General features: G+C 36.6%; 1 protein-coding gene and 1 non-coding gene across 6 annotated transcripts in view; one reads left to right on the top strand and one right to left on the bottom strand.

Moving 5' to 3' along the window:
* The window catches only part of PRORP (protein only RNase P catalytic subunit), a 125880-nt gene that overhangs the window by 65755 nt on the left and 43610 nt on the right, over positions 1-16515 (bottom strand). For 3 of the 5 annotated variants that reach the window (XM_060096307.1, XM_060096306.1, XM_060096308.1), the window contains exon 5: positions 8152-8259. The exons of 1 other annotated variant lie outside the window; for it this stretch is intronic. In XM_060096307.1, the coding sequence (XP_059952290.1) occupies positions 8152-8259 (108 nt within the window). Of the gene's footprint in view, positions 1-4334; positions 4549-8151; positions 8260-16515 lie in introns of all 5 variants that reach the window. One more of the 5 variants, XM_060096310.1, reaches the window with a different exon arrangement.
* Positions 8788-8922, top strand: LOC132489669 (small nucleolar RNA SNORA1). The gene has a single exon (XR_009532060.1). It is a non-coding gene; the product is annotated as a small nucleolar RNA SNORA1 (small nucleolar RNA).

A 16515-nucleotide genomic window follows, 5' to 3' on the forward strand; every position in this document is an offset into this window, starting at 1 on the left:
AATAATGATTGCAAAACTCTGTAAATACACAGTTGTCCCTTAGTATCTGGTGGGGATTGGTTCCAGAACCCCTGGTAGATACCAAAAGCCATGGATGTTCAAGTCCCTTGTATAAAAATGGCATAGCTGGCCCTCCATATCTGAAGATGCAGAACCAGCAGATTCAGAGGGCTCACTGTACTAAAACTCACTGAACTGCACACTTTAAAAGGATGAATATTATGGCTTATGAATTATACCTCAAGTAGGTACTAAAGAAATGACACAATACTTGTTCAAAACCCTAAACTGTGTCAAAAGTGAAATCTAGTTGGGGACTTTACAATCTCCAGTTCCATTCAGTATATCCTCTAATGGTATTAAGACACCAGAAACTACAAGATGACCATGGATTTAGTAATAACTTTTAAGCAAAAAACAAAAAAGTTTTCTTTTTCAGTAACAAACAAAATCATATATTAATCATATAGTTCCATGCCGTATTTTTTTTTCAGACTCACAAGTAACATTTAAATAGGAATCTTCATATCTGAGTTAAAGGCTCTTCTGAATTACTTTTGGCCATAGCAGCTCTATGACATGTAACATACATACTACTCTCCTGAGAACCTGTGTTCTTCACCTTTACTTTTGTATCACTTTTAAGACCAACAGCAAAAACAGAGTGAAGAATACTGGGGGTTTACCTGCATTTCATATTTGATTATTGCTTTTTCTTTCAATAAATTATGCCATTCTGCAAAAATCAGTTTTAACAACCTCTCCTTGCTTTAAAATTCTGTACGTTATTCTGAGAAACGTGTCAATTACCACCACCTTTTACTGCATGGTTAGAAAACCCTCAGCAAATATTTAAAGTTAAGATTAAGGTTAAAGTTAAACAGCGTGTGGAGCTGCCAATACAACTAACTCAACTGAGGTCACGAGTGGATGAACAGACATAGCTGTGCACAGCTAAATTTGCATATTCCCAGGCAATGACAAACACCAGTAAGTCTCAACTCTACATGGTGACTGGCAAGTTCCTACTGACATGAATTATAAGACATAGTCTGATTTCAAAAAAAATTAAAATATAAAAAAGTGCATATGAAAACTGAGAAAATAAGTTCACAACCAGAACTTATTTTTAGCTCCTTAAGTCACTATCACCCCTAAACTGTAGGCTCTGAGATCAAGATATGTGATCAAGGTGTTACTCCCTAAATAATGAATGTAAAAATGGTCTTTTCTAATTTATGAACTTACAGAGAACAATGCTGGATACATAATTGACCATTAATAGAAAAGGACCAAGAAGAATTTGTCACATATTATATGTAGAGGGTCCATGGAAAAAACATAAATGACCTGTACATTATTCCACAGAAAAAAACCTGGAAACTTCTTCACACAAAGATGAAAAATTCTAGAACTAAGATTCCTAATCTTTCCTTTGTGTACACTTAAAGGCAACTGTATTAAGAGAGAGAAAATACTAGCAAACAGAATCCAACAGCACATTAAAAGGATCATACACCATGATCAAGTGGGGTTTATTACAGGAATGCAAGGATTCTTCAATATATACACAAATCAATCAATGTGATAAACTATATTAACAAATTGAAGGAGAAAAACCATATGATCATCTCAATAGATGCAGAAAAAGCTTACGACAAAATTCAACACCCATTTATGATAAAAACCCTCCAGAAAGTAGGCATAGAGGGAACTTACCTCAACATAATAAAGGCCATATATGACAAACCCACAGCCAGCATCCTTCTCAATGGTGAAAAACTGAAACCATTTCCACTAAGATCAAAAACAAACAAGGTTGCCCACTCTCACCACTATTATTCAACATAGTTTTGGAAGTTTTAGCCACAGCAATCAGAGAAGAAAAACAAATAAAAGGAATCCAAATAGGAAAAGAAGTAAAGCTGTCACTGTTTGCAGATGACATGATACTTTACATTGAGAATCCTAAAGATGCTACCAGAAAACTACTAGAGCTAATCAATGAATTTGGTAAAGTAGCAGGTTACAAAATTAATGCACAGAAATCTCCTGCATTCCTATACACTAATGACGAAAAATCTGAAAGAGAAATTAAGGAAACACTCTCATTTACCATTGCAACAAAAAGAATAAAATACCTAGGAATAAACCTACCTAAGGAGACAAAAGACCTGTATACAGAAAAATATAAGACACCAGTGAAAGAAATTAAAGACGATACAAACAGATGGAGAGATATACCATGTTCTTGGATTGAAAGAATCAACATTGTGAAAATGACTATACTACGCAAAGCAATCTACAGACTCAGTGCAATCCCTATCAAACTACCAATGGCATTATTCACAGAACTAGAACAAAAAATTTCACAATTTGTATGGAAACACCAAAGACCCTGAATAGCCAAAGCAATCTTGAGAAAGAAAAACAGAGCTGGAAGAATCAGGCTCCCTGACTTCAGACTATACTGCAAAGCTACACTAAACTAGACAGTATGGTACTGACACAAAAACTGAAATACAGATCAATGGAACAGGATGGAAAGCCCAGAGATAAACCCACACACATATGGTCACCTTATCTATGATAAAGGAGGCAAGAATGCACAATGGAGAAAAGACAGCCTCTTCAATAAGTGGTGCTGGGAAGACTGGACAGCTACATGGAAAAGAATGAAATTAGAACACTCCCTAACACCATACACAAAAATAAACTCAAAATGGATTAAAGACCTAAATGTAAGGCCAGACACTATCAAACTTAGAGGAAAACATAGGCAGAACACTCTATGACATAAATCACAGCATGATCCTTTTTGACCCACCTCCTAGAGAAATGGAAATAAAAATAAAAATAAACAAATGGGACCTAATGAAACTTCAAAGCTTTTGCACAGCAAAGGAAACCATAAACAAGATGAAAAGACAACCCTCAGAATGGGAGAAAATATTTGCAACTGAAGCAACTGACAAAGGATTAATCTCCAAAATTTACAAGCAGCTCATGCAGCTCAATATCTAAAAAACAAACAACCCAATCCAAAAATGGGCAGAAGACCTAAATAGACATTTCTCCAAAGAAGATATACAGATTGCCAACAAACATTTGAAAGGATGCTCAATATCACTAATCATTAGAGAAATGCAAATCAAAACTACATTGAGGTATCACCTCACACCAGTCAGAATGGCCATCGTCAAAAAGTCCGCCAACAATAAATGCTGGAGAGGGTGTGGAGAAAAGGGAACCCTCTTGCACTCTTGGTGGGAATGTAAATTGATACAGCCACTATGGAGAACCGTATGGAGGTTCCTTAAAAAACTAAAAATAGAACTACCATATGACACAGCAATCCCACTACTGGCCATATATCCTGAGAAAACCATAATTCAAAAAGAGTCACGTACCACAATGATCACTGCAGCTCTATTTACAATAGCCAGGACATGGAAGCAACCTAAGTGTCCGTCAACAGATGAATGGATAAAGAAGATGTGGCACATATATATAATGGAATATTACTCAGCCATAAAAAGAAGCGAAACTGAGTTATTTGTAGTGAGATGGATGGACCTATAGTCTGTCATAAAGAGTGAAGTCAGAAAGAGAAAAACAAATACCATATGCTAACACATATATATGGAATCTAAAAAAGAAAAAAAAATGGTTCTGAAGAACCTAGGGGCAGGACAGGAATAAAGACACAGACATAGAGAATGGACTTGAGGACATGGGGAGGGGGAAGGGTTAGCTGGGACAAAGTGAGAGAGTGGCATGGACATATATACACTACCAAATGTAAAACAGAGAGCTAGTGGGAAGCAGCCACATAGCACAGGGATATCAGCTCGGTGCTTTGTGACCAACTAGATGGGTGGGATAGGGAGGGTGGGAGGGAGACGCGAGAGGGAGGGGATTTGGGGATATATGTATACATATAGCTGATTCACTTTGTGACACAGCAGAAACTAACACACCATTGTAAAGCAATTATACTTCAATAGAGATGTTAAAAAAAAAGAAAGAGAGAAAGAGGACAAATAAGAAGGTCAAGAATATTTCCTTTCTGGGTTATTTTATTAAACTTTGTTTACAAATTTTAGAAATGTTTGATCTAAGAAATCTGGGTTAAAACTGTCCAGCGCTTTTCACGTAGCAGATTCATGGCACAAATGCAACTAAATAGTTGAGGCAATCATGTAATAAGCAACTTTGAAGAAATGTGTTCTATTTGGGCACTTTTATACACTGTTGGTGGGAGTATAAATTGCAACAATCATTTTGGAAAGCAATTTGGCAATATGTAGTGAGACCTTTAAAAATATCCTTACCCTTTGACTCAAGAGTTCTATTTCTGGGGCTTCCCTGGTGGCACAGTGGTTGAGAGTCCGCCTGCCGATGCAGGGGACACGGGTTCGTGCCCTGGTCCGGGAAGATCCCACATGCCGCGGAACGGCTGGGCCTGTGAGCCATGGCCTCTGAACCTGCGCGTCCGGAGCCTGTGCTCCGCAAAGGGAGAGGCCACAACAGTGAGAGGCCCGCGTACTGCAAAAAAAAAAAAAAAAAAAAAAAAAAAAAGAGTTCTATTTCTGGGAATCCATTCTCAGGAAATCATCTGAAACATGCAAAGAGATCTTCTTCCAAGCATTATTTACCATGGTGAAAAATGAGAAACAATCTAATATGCCCACCAACAGGGAAATGATTAAAAAATTGTGGTAATCCATAAGATAGTTATTTTAGAATATTTACCAAGAATGCCTTTTTACTTTTCCTGATGGTGACTTTTTTTAATTTTAAAGTAATATATACTTATTGTAAAGAAACTTTTAAAAACATAAATGAAAAACTAAAATCCTCTTATTGTCTTTTTTTTTTTTTTTTTTTTGCGGTACGCGGGCCTCTCACTGCTGTGGCCTCTCCCATTGCGGAGCACAGGCTCCGGACGCGCAGGCCCAGCAGCCATGGCTCACGGGCCCAGCCGCTCTGCGGCATGTGGGATCCTCCCGGACCGGGGCACGAACCCATGTCCCCTGCATCGGCAGGCAGCCTCTCAACCACTGCGCCACCAGGGAAGCCCCCTCTTATTGTCTTATACTCTATCCCCAACTCCTAAAGTTAACTATTGTTAAGTTTTTATGTGTAATTTCTAGAAATTTTTTAGTCATATACAAAGTTACCTAACAAACATTTATATATGGGTAATCCTTTGGTTTGCTTTTAACACAAGTGGAGCTATATTCAATTTGTTGCTCTTCAACTTTTTTCTTACACTTACTTTGGGTATCATTCCACATCAGTACAAACAGATCTCCCTCATTCATTTAAAATAGATGTTTCAACATATATCAGGTCCTAAGTTGACAGATATTTAGGTTGATTACACTTTTCTGCTTACAAACAATGCTATAACTAACATATTTGGACACATAACTTTATATAGTAATGTGAATATATTCATTTCTAAGAGTACAATTTCAACATCTTAGGCATCCAAAGTTATTGCCAAATCACCCACCAAAAAAACATTGTACTGATACCCTCTTCTCTACCTCTCCAAACCATTCAAAATACTGGATACTACCAACTTTTAAATCTTTGCCAGTCTGGAAGATAAACATTTTAATTTGCATAACTAGAATTATGAATAGGGTTAAGCCACTTTTCTACTGCACGGTTCATCTTTTTCTTATAGACTTATAAGAGACCTTGGTACATTCATGAAATTAGCCCTTTGTCACATGTGTTGTAAATAATTTTTTTTCAGTTTGTTTTTATTTTTAAACAATGTTAATAGTATTTTTTACTATCTAGCAAATTTCTCTATTCCTCCCATTAGGGTTCCTGAATTTTATATATGCTTCAAAGGTCCTTCCATCTCAAATATTTTTAAAAAGTACATGATTTCTCCTATTCTTTTTATAATTTCATTTTTACTGAGAGCTTTCAACAACTGTAAATTAAAATATATATACATATATAATTATTTACACAGTTGGAGCCCAATTAGGTAAAAAAAAAATAGAAAAATACAGCAAGGAAATAAAACATTGACAGTGATTATTGTTGAATGTTAGGATTATATATGATTTTCTTTTCTGTAACTTCCAAATTTTCTACAATGAACAGGCCTTACTTTTATAATCTTAAGAAAATAACATTTCTTAAAATCAAATTTTAAATTTTTCTTAAGTTTTTGACGGTACTGGCTTCAATTCTCAATCAAGTACTGTTTGAGTACCTCACCTAGAGTCTAACAGTAACACTAAATCTAATACTAAGGCAGAGATTTGTATTTTCTTTTAGCTCCATTGACATGGATGACACAACAGGAGAAAATCTTAAACTGCCAAACAGGGGTTAGCTGAAAGCAAGAATTACGGTTCCATTTGGGAAGTTACTTTGAATAGTTATCACAATAATAGTTACACCTATTAGGTACTTAGTATGTGCCAAGTATTCTTCACTACATCTTTAAGAGATGGGTACCATTATTATGCCTATTTTACAGATTGGGAAACTAAGGCACAGATAGGTTAAATAACTTGCTCAAACTATGAAAGCAATTAAACGTGGTAGACTGAATATAAAAAGTCTGGTTCCAGAATGGCCATTCTTAATTTCTAAACTAAAATGCTACTTTAAAGCTATTTAAAATGCTATTAAGTGCTATTCAGGCGGCATCTCTGAATCTCCAAGCTGAGATTTCCCACATATAATGCCAGTGCACTACCACACATAACAGTGCTCTGAAAAGCTGGGTAATAGCAATTACTTGTCACATAAACTATGGTTTACATTAAATTATTTTAAGAGTAAAAGCTAAAAGTAGTGGCAGATGCCTATGATTTCCCTGGCCCATCATTTGTTCTCTGCCTCTCTGCCAAAATCTGCTAAAATCTTGAAAAATGTGCACATTTTTCTCCCACAATGCTGGGGGATGTGTTTACTACATCATCTTCAACATGGTACCTGCATAAGTTATTCCCATTTGGGCTATATATTTCTGGCAAGACAATTTTTAGTGCTTTGTGTGAAGCTGAAAGTCAAATAGAAGGTAAACAAATAGGAAACTTCTCATTCTCACAGTTTAGATGGGAATGAACCCTTCTGATTCTAAGCTGTACCATGCATTAGTGATAATAATTTCATGCTTCCTATTCTGGCTTTGCGTTTGTCAATGTTACTGCTTCAAAGGGCCCTTCAAGTACCTAAGAGATAGAAATATTTTCAACTTACTTTTGTGTTTTTTAATAATAAAGGAGTAAAAAGTACCTACTTGACCATAAAAATGTAGGCACAAACGTAAAGGAAAGGCATACAAAACATTTTCTATAAATCTACCTTGTCCTTCGTTAGTACCTGTAAGCTTTTTTGAGTATAAATGGTCAAACTGGACTAGTAGCACCTCTGAGAAAAAGCTTTTAAGTTGGCAGTAATTTTTAAGAAATAATAGTTTAACTACAGATGATCGGCCATAGATTGCCAGCAATAAGAGCCACAAGTCTGAAACCCAGGAACTCTCTACAATCAACTTTTGATGTTATGACTGCTTTCTAAGGATTTACTGAACAAAATTGACCTTAATTTTCTAATTTTCTAATCTGTAAAAATGGGGATTAAAATAATTGCTCACTAGTGCTATAAAAAATCATGATATTCCTATTAGAAACTACTAGGACACTTAGAAATTGACAGAACAAACAATTTACCTTACAAAAAAAAGAACTGCTTAGGTTAATTTATGAACATAGTATGTTTGGAAAAACACAAATGTGAGTTATGATTAATATCTCTTAATAGTATATGTTGATAAATTTCAAATGGAGGGATGTGATCCACAGGGACAAGATAGAGTAAGCCCAAAGAGCAGAGACCTAGGAGAAGGTTAGCTAAAAGTTACACAAAAAGGGCTGAACTGGCCCTTTATTACACAGACTTTTTAATCTCTCACTCTTGCCCTGCCTGTAAGAGCCACTTACTTGCCAGGGATGAAAACACTGAATCTTAGATGACTGATTGGTCACTTTTGGGAACTTATTTTTAGAGGAAAGTAAAATGGGAAACTAAGAGACCCAAGGAAGATCACAAATGGGTACAATAAATATTTCTAGAGATTTGGAATAACAAAATAAAACTTGTACTTACAACTTGAGATTCACGAGCTTTAGGAAACATTTTGGCAACATTGAGCCCATCAATAACAATATCAAAAGGAGGATGGTATTTTACAAAGTTCTGAAATCTCTTAAGTTCCTAAAAAAGAAAAGTCAGATAAAATATTAATAAGAACCTAGTAAGGTCTTTATCATAAACACACTGCTATGACTTTCATTATCGTTCTGGTAAGTCAAAATATTCATCCCTTAAAAATACACACACACACACACACACACACACACAGAGATGCTTTCAAAATGAAATCTGAAAAGACCAGCCTAATAGATGCAACTGCATGTAATTATCTGATACATCTTATAATCTCATAGTGTTTTACACTTCACAAAGTACTTCACATGGTATTTCATTTGATCTGTAACCAGTTATCTAGTCTGCTACACTGACATGGTAGTCAGATGAGAATAAAATGTCAAAATCTCTATGCCTTGTTCTATAAGCCAAGGAGAAGCAAATCTCAGATATGCCAGTCTATCAGTGCAACCATGTTGAAAAAACAAGACTCTATAACTTGTACTCCTCTCTTGTCATCAAGAGGATTTGGTTACTTATGGCTATTTTGAAGAGTTGAAAATTCATTCATTCATTCAACAAACATTTGTTGAAAGCCTCATTCTATTGAAAATGGGCACTGTTGTTCATGGTGTCCGTAAACTGTTAATGCGGCTACCTTGAGAACACAGGTTTTTCTTCCATCACTGTAATTTTATTGCAGTGGTGACAATGAGACATGTAACATATTTTTTGCTAGGTTCATAAGTAAAAATTGGATACAACAAGGTTTTTCAGTATTAGAAAAGATGAAGGAATAAATAGCCATGTGCTTGCTATATTTAACTTCTGGGGAAAAAAAATTTGTTGAGCACCTACTGTATGCCCAGCAGTTACCAAAGAGACAAAACCCCAACTTAATGGAGCTTGCATTTTAATTGGCAGGAGACACACAATAAACAAGTTAATATATTAAATGTCCAATGTAATGAGTGCTATGGGTGGAAGAAAAGGAGGAGAGGGAGTTCCACTCCTGGTAATGACGGAGTAGTCTATAATGGAGTACCAGATAATATAATATTTTCTATATAAAAAGTAACTATTTGAAGGTACTAGAGAATGACCAAAAGCAAGCAGAAATGGGAGGGCACACAACATTTGAAAGAAGGTTTGATGGTTTTAAAGCATGTCTGAAAATTCTTTGATGATCCTCCCCCCTCAAAAGGTAGAGTCTAACTCCCTTCACTTGAATAGAGGCTTTTCTTTGTGACTGCCTTAATGAATGAGCGTGGCAGAAGTGACACTGTGTGACCTCCAAGGCTGGGTATTAAAAGGCAATACAGCCTCCATCTGGCTCTCCCTTTTAGGATGCCTGCTCTTGGAACCCAACCATCATTAAAAACCCAGGCAGAGGTCATGGGTCATGTACAGGAGTTCTACCTGACAGTCGAACTGAGTCCCAGCCAAAAGCCAACATCAACCATCAGATCTATGAGAGTGAGGGAGATTTCAAGATGACCTTAGCCTTCATTTGATTACAACAGTAGAAGGACCAAGCAAAAATCACACAACTCAGTTTAGTCAAACCCTAGAACCATGAGATGATATCATCATCATCATAATAATAGGTGACTGTTTCTGTTTAATGCCACTATATTTGGGGTGGTTTCTTATCTATTTACGGATAACCAGATAATAAGTGAACTGCAGCAGGAGAAATTTGCCTGTATGTGGCTTTTTGCCAGAGGGCACTCTCTAGTCAGCATGGTTGGCAGGGGCAGCTGGAAATCAAGCAGAAAGCCACAGACTGACTGGTTTGAGAAATGAGAAGAGTTGGAGGCTGCCAGAGAGGCTGGGAAGTTACAGAAAGAATGCTAGAAAAGAGGGAACTGCAAAAATCTGTGTATAAATCTGCCCAAATCCTTGGCTAATCCTTGATCTCTACATGCATGGAGGAGACTCCAAGGAGCCCAGCAAAAAAAACAACAGATCTAAGACTTAAAAGACCTGAACAAAGATTTCAATTATTATCCACTGCAAGAGTGGCAGAGTCTGGAGTCTCTAAGTCTAACCAAGTTTAACCATCTGGTAAAGCAGAAAATCAATAACCTCCAGAGGAAGATAATGGAATCCAGAGCCTTTGCAAGATGCCCCTCACAATGTCCAACATACAATGTAAAAAATAATAAACATGAGAGGAAATACGAAATGTGACCCATAGTCAAGAGAAAAGAAAGTCAACAGAAATCAATCCAGGTCCAGATGCTGGAGTTAGCAGGCAAGAAATTTAAAGTAGCTACTATAAATAGATTTAAGAATTTAAAGGAAAATATAGTTATAATGAATGGAAAGAAAGGAAAAAACAGAAAATGGAAACTATAAAAATGAACATTCTAGAGCCAAAAAGCACACATGTGGAATAAAATATTCACAGGGTGGACATTACAGCAGATTAGGGATGGGAAAAGTAAGAGTCAGTGAACACAAATGACGGAGCAACAGAAATTATGCAACTGAAGGAAAAAAGATCGAAAGGAAAAGATAAATAAAGCCTTAGTAACCTGTGGAACAATACCAAACAGACCAACATATGTGTCGTTGGAGTCTAAAAGGAGAGGATGGAGAGGAAAGGAGAAAATAGAAAAGGGAATCTGAATAGTGGCCAAAATTTGATGAAAAATATAACTTATCTAAGAAGCAGAGCAAACTCGAAGCAGGATAAATACAAAGAAAATACAAAGCAGGATAAATCAAAGATAAATCAAACATGCAGGAGTGATATATATGACAACAATAGCACAAAAACCAGGAAGTGTTTGGTAAATGGAATTCTACTGCTACAAGGTTCCTACATTTTACGTGAAATGGTATAACCTAAACTCTAAGTGGACTAGGTTAAAGATTCATATTATAATCCCAACTCATATATTTAAAAATAATACAGAAAAGGCATAGATAAAAAGCCAACAGAAGAATTCAATGAAATATTTTTAAAAATTTGATTAACCCCAAAGAACATGAAAGTAGGAACAGAGGAACCAAAAAAATTTTTTTTGGATAAATATAAAACAATAGCAAAATAAAATATTTAAATTCAACCCTATCAAAAATGCTGTTTATAAGAGACATACTTTGTTTGTTTGTTTGTTTGTTTTCAGTATGCGGGCCTCTCCTGTTGTGGCCTCTCCCGTTGCGGAGCTCAGGCTCCGGACGCACAGGCCCAGCGGCTATGGCTCACGGGCCTAGCCGCTCCGCGGCATGTGGCATCTTCCCAGACCGGGGCAGGAACCTGTGTCCCCTGCATCGGCAGGCGGACTCTCAACCACTGCGCCACCAGGGAAGCCCCATACTTTGTTTTTCTTCCAATTTTATTGCAATATAATTGACATACAGTCCTGTATAAGTTTAAGGTGTACAGCATAATGATTTGACTTACATACATTATGAAATGATTACCACAATAACTTTAATGAACATTCATCACCTTAATATACACAAAATTTTTTTAAAAAGAAAAAAAATAATTTTCTCTTGTGACAAGAACTCTTAGGGTTTACTCTCTCTTTTTTTTTTTTTTGCGGTACACGGGCCTCTCACTGTTGTGGCCTCTCCCGTTGTGGAGCACAGGCTCCGGATACGCAGGCCCAGCGGCCATGGCTCACGAGCCCAGCCGCTCCGCGGCATGGGGGATCTTCCCGGACAGGGGCACGAACCCGCGTCCCCTGCATCGGCAGGTGGACTCTCAACCACTGCGCCACCAGGGAAGCCCAGGGTTTACTCTCTTAACAACTCTTATATTTGACACACAGCAGGGTTAATTATATTTATCAGGTTATACATCATATCTCTAGTACTAATTTATCTAAATAACTGGAAGTTTGTGCCTTTGGACTAACTTCATCCAATTTGCTCTTCCCCCACTCCCTGCCTCTGATAACCACAAATCTGATCTCTTTTTCTGTGAATTTGTTTGCTTGTTTGTTTTTGAAGTACAGTTGAACTACAACTGTATGTTAGTTCCTCATGCACAACATAGCAATTTGATATTTCTATATGTTTCAAAATTATCACCACGGTAAGTCTAGTTACTATCTGTCACCATAGAAACATGTTACAATATTACTGACTACATTCCCCACACTGTACTTTTAATACCCGTGACTCATTTATTTGGTAACCGGGACGTCTGTACTTCTTAATCTCCCTCAACCTATTCCTCTCAGCCCCCACACTCATCCCCTCTAGCAACCACCTGTTTGTTCTCTGTATCTATGACTCTGTTTCTATTTTGTTATGTTTGTTCATTTGTTTTGTTTGTTAGATTCCATATAAAAGTGAAATCATAGAGTATTTGTCTTTCTGTCTGACTCATGTCACTTAGCATAATACCCTTTAGGTACATCCATGTTGTTGCAAATGAAAAAATTTCATTCTTTTTTATGACTAATATTCTGTTGTGATATATACATATATATATATGCATGCATGCCACATCTTCTTTATCTATTCATCTGTTGATGGGCACTTAGGTTGCTTCCATGTCTTGGCAATTGTAAATAATGCTGCAGTGAACATTGGTGTGCATATACCATTTCAAATTAGTGTTTTCATTTTCTTTGGATAAATACCCAGGAGTTGAAATGCTGGATCATATTGTAGTTCTAGTTTTAGTTTTTGAGGAACTTCCATACTGTTTTCTATAGTGGCTGCACCAATTCACATTCCCACAAACAGTGTAGAAGGGTTCACTTTTCTCCACATACTCACTAGCTCTTGTTATTTGTTATCTTTTCGATAATAACCATTCCAGCAGGTGCGAGGTGATATCTCATTGTGGTTTTTGTTTTCAGTTCCCTGGTGATAGTGATGTTGAGTATCTTTTCATGTGCCTGTTGGCCATCTGTATGTCTTCTTTGGCAAAACGTCTATTCAGGTCCTCTGCCCACTTTTTAATTGGGTTGTTTGTTTTTTTAATGTTAACGTGTATGAGTTCTTGTATATTTTGGATATTAACCCCTTATCTGATATATCGTTTGCAAATATCTTCTCCCATTCAGTAGGCAGCATTTTCATTAAGTCATCAGTTTCCTTTGCTGTGCAAAAGCTTTTTAGTTTGATGTAGTCCCATTTGTTTAAAATATGTAAATTCAACCCTATCAAAAATGCCGTTTATAAGAGATGTACTTTAAATATAAAGATGGATAAGCTGAAAGTGAAAAGTAGGAAGAAAATACATATCATGCATCAGTATGCTTAAGAAAGTCGGAGTGGCAACACTAATTTTAGACAAAATAGATTTTAAGAAAACAAGTATTACAAAAAATAAAAAGGTACACTTTGTAATGATAACAAAATCAATATATGGGAAAATCATATTCATAAATAAGAACAGAGCTTCGAAATACATGAAGCAAAACTTGACAGAAGTGAAAGGAGGAACATAAATGTCTATAATCATAGATGGCAGTTTCAACTTTTCTCTCCATAACTGATAGAACACGTAGATAAAAATCAGCAAGGAAAGAGAAGACCTAAACTACTATTAACCGCTTTGACTTGATTGATATCTAAAGGACAATATATCCAACAATGGCAGAATATTTCTTCCTTTTAAGTACACATGGAACACCAAGACAAACCACAGCTCTAGGCCATAAAATGAGTCTCAATACATTTAGAAATATTAAAATCTGAAAGAGTATGTTTGCTGATTACTCTAACATACACACACACACACACACACACACAAAAGTGGACCCTTGTACACTGTTGGTGGGAATGTAAATTGGTGCAACGACTACAGAAAGCCAACAGCAGTACGATATTTAGAAAAGTTCCAAGTATTCCTGAATAATACTTCTAAATAACCCATGGGTTAAAAGAAATTTACACAGGAAATTAGAAAATATTTTGAATTAAGTGACAGTAAAATATTAAATATCAAAATTCATGCCTGCATTAGAGCAATACTTAGCTTTAAATGATTACATGAAAAGAAGAAAAGTCTAAAATCACTGATCCAAGTTTTCACTTTAAGCTAGAAAAAGAAGAGCAAATAAATTTCAAGAAAGTAATAATATTAATAATAAAGAGTCGAATCAGAGAAACAGAAAAGTAAGAAAACTAATAAGGGAAAAAGTTGGAGAAAAAAATGAACCCCCATCTCTACCTCACATCACACTCAAAAATTATCTTGTTATAGATATGTCTAAACCCAAAAGCCAAAACTATGAAATCTAAACCTAAGAGCCAAACCTAGAAGAAAAGAGAATTCTGTATAACATCAGGATAGACAAAAATTTCTTGGGTAACACAGTCATCACCAATATTCACACAGTGCGCCTCCTGATACGATGCCTCTGACAAGGATACAACAGCATTTTTGTGATATTCTTGCCAAAAACACATAGCCTGAATCTAATCATAAGGAAATATCAGGTGAACCCAAATGGAGACATTCTACAAAACACTAGGTCTATAGTTTAAAAAAAAATCAAGGTCCAAGAAAGACAAAGAAAACTGGGATTTTTGTTGCAGATGAAAAGAGACCAAAGAAACAGGACAACAAAACCCAATGTGTAATCCTGGATTGGATCTGGGGGAAGGAGAAACTTACAAAGGACATTATTGTGACAAGTGACAATTGTGACTGAGTATCAACTGCGGATTAGATAATATCATTGTAGCAAAATTACAAAGAGGAAGAACCCCCTTTAGGCCAATAAGCACATGATCAGACACTCAACATTATTAGTCATCAGGGAAATGCAAATTTAAAACCACTGAGAAATCATTATCCACACACCAGAATGACTAAAATTTAAAAGGCTGATCATAATAAGTATGTGGAGCAACTGGAACTTTTAAATATTGCTAATGGGATGCAAAATGCAACCGCACTATGGAAAACAATTGGGCAGTTTCTTATAAGGTTAAGCATACCTTATAAGGTATATAAGATATATAAGATAAGATATAAGATAAGATATAAGATAAGATATATAAGATATAAGATAAGATATAAGATAAGATATATACATAAGATATATCAAGGATTCCACCTTTAGGTATTGAAAGAAGAGAAATGAAAACATGCATCCACACAGAGACTTATATGTGAATGTTAATAATGGCTTTATTTGTAATTGTCCCAAACTGGAAACAATTCAAGTGTCCATCAACTGGTGAATGAATGGGAAAAAATGTGGTATATCCAGACGATGTTATACTCTTCATCAATAAAAAGAAACTACTAAAACACACAAACACATGAATGGATTTCAAAAGTATTATGCTAAATAAACAAAACGGCAGACATAAAAGGCTAATACACACTGTATGATTGCATTTATATGAAATTTAAGGCAAGACTATACCAGAAACGGAAAGCAGATTAATGGTTCCAGGAAGGAGGGAGAGGGAACTGACTGCAATGAATACAAGGGCACTTTTGGGGGATGATACACTTGGTCCCATATCTTGATTATAGAGGTTATGACACAACTGCATGTATTTGTCAAAACTCCCTGAATTGTATCCTGGCAAATCCTATTATACGTAAATTATACCTTACTAAAGCTGATTAAAAAACAAAAGGAAGGGCCTCCCTGGTGGCGCAGTGGTTGAGAGTCCGCCTGCCGATGCAGGGGATGCGGGTTCGTGCCCCGATCTGGGAGGATCCCATGTGCCGCGGAGCGGCTGGGCCCGTGAGCCATGGCCGCTGGGCCTGCGCGTCCGGAGCCTGTGCTCCGCAACGGGAAAGGCCACGACAGTGAGAGGCCCGCATACCGCAAAAAAAGAAAAAAAAAAAAAAAAAAAAGGAAGAAAAGCCTAGTAGTAATAAACATTTCACCTTTAAGATAACCACTGGTCCATATGCATACTTTCATATGTCACTTGACTTCTTTAGCTTTTCTATCCCTGCCGACTACAGTTGTGTGGGACCATACTCTTTCCCTTCTACTCAACAAAACACTTTTTTTTTTTTTTTTTGTTTTTTTTTTGCTGTACACAGGCCTCTCACTGCTGTGGCCTCTCCCGTTGCGGAGCACAGGCTCCAGACACACAGGCTCCGCGGCCATGGCTCGCGGGCCCAGCCGCTCCGCGGCATGTGGGATCTTCCGGGATCGGGGCACGAACCCGTGTCCCCTGCATCGGCAGGCGGACTCTCAACCACTGCGCCACCAGGGAAGCCCAAAACACTTTGTTTTAAAATTTCTCTGCTCAAATATATTTCCTATACAATGTTTAGAAAGTTCCAATTCATATCAAAACTAACTAAATATTAGTTGGAATGGGAATACTATTTTCTATAAATGGAAATAAAACTATCAAGGAAATTTA

The sequence above is a fragment of the Mesoplodon densirostris genome, chromosome 4 (assembly GCF_025265405.1).
Source record: "Mesoplodon densirostris isolate mMesDen1 chromosome 4, mMesDen1 primary haplotype, whole genome shotgun sequence".
Lineage (NCBI taxonomy): Eukaryota > Metazoa > Chordata > Mammalia > Artiodactyla > Ziphiidae > Mesoplodon > Mesoplodon densirostris.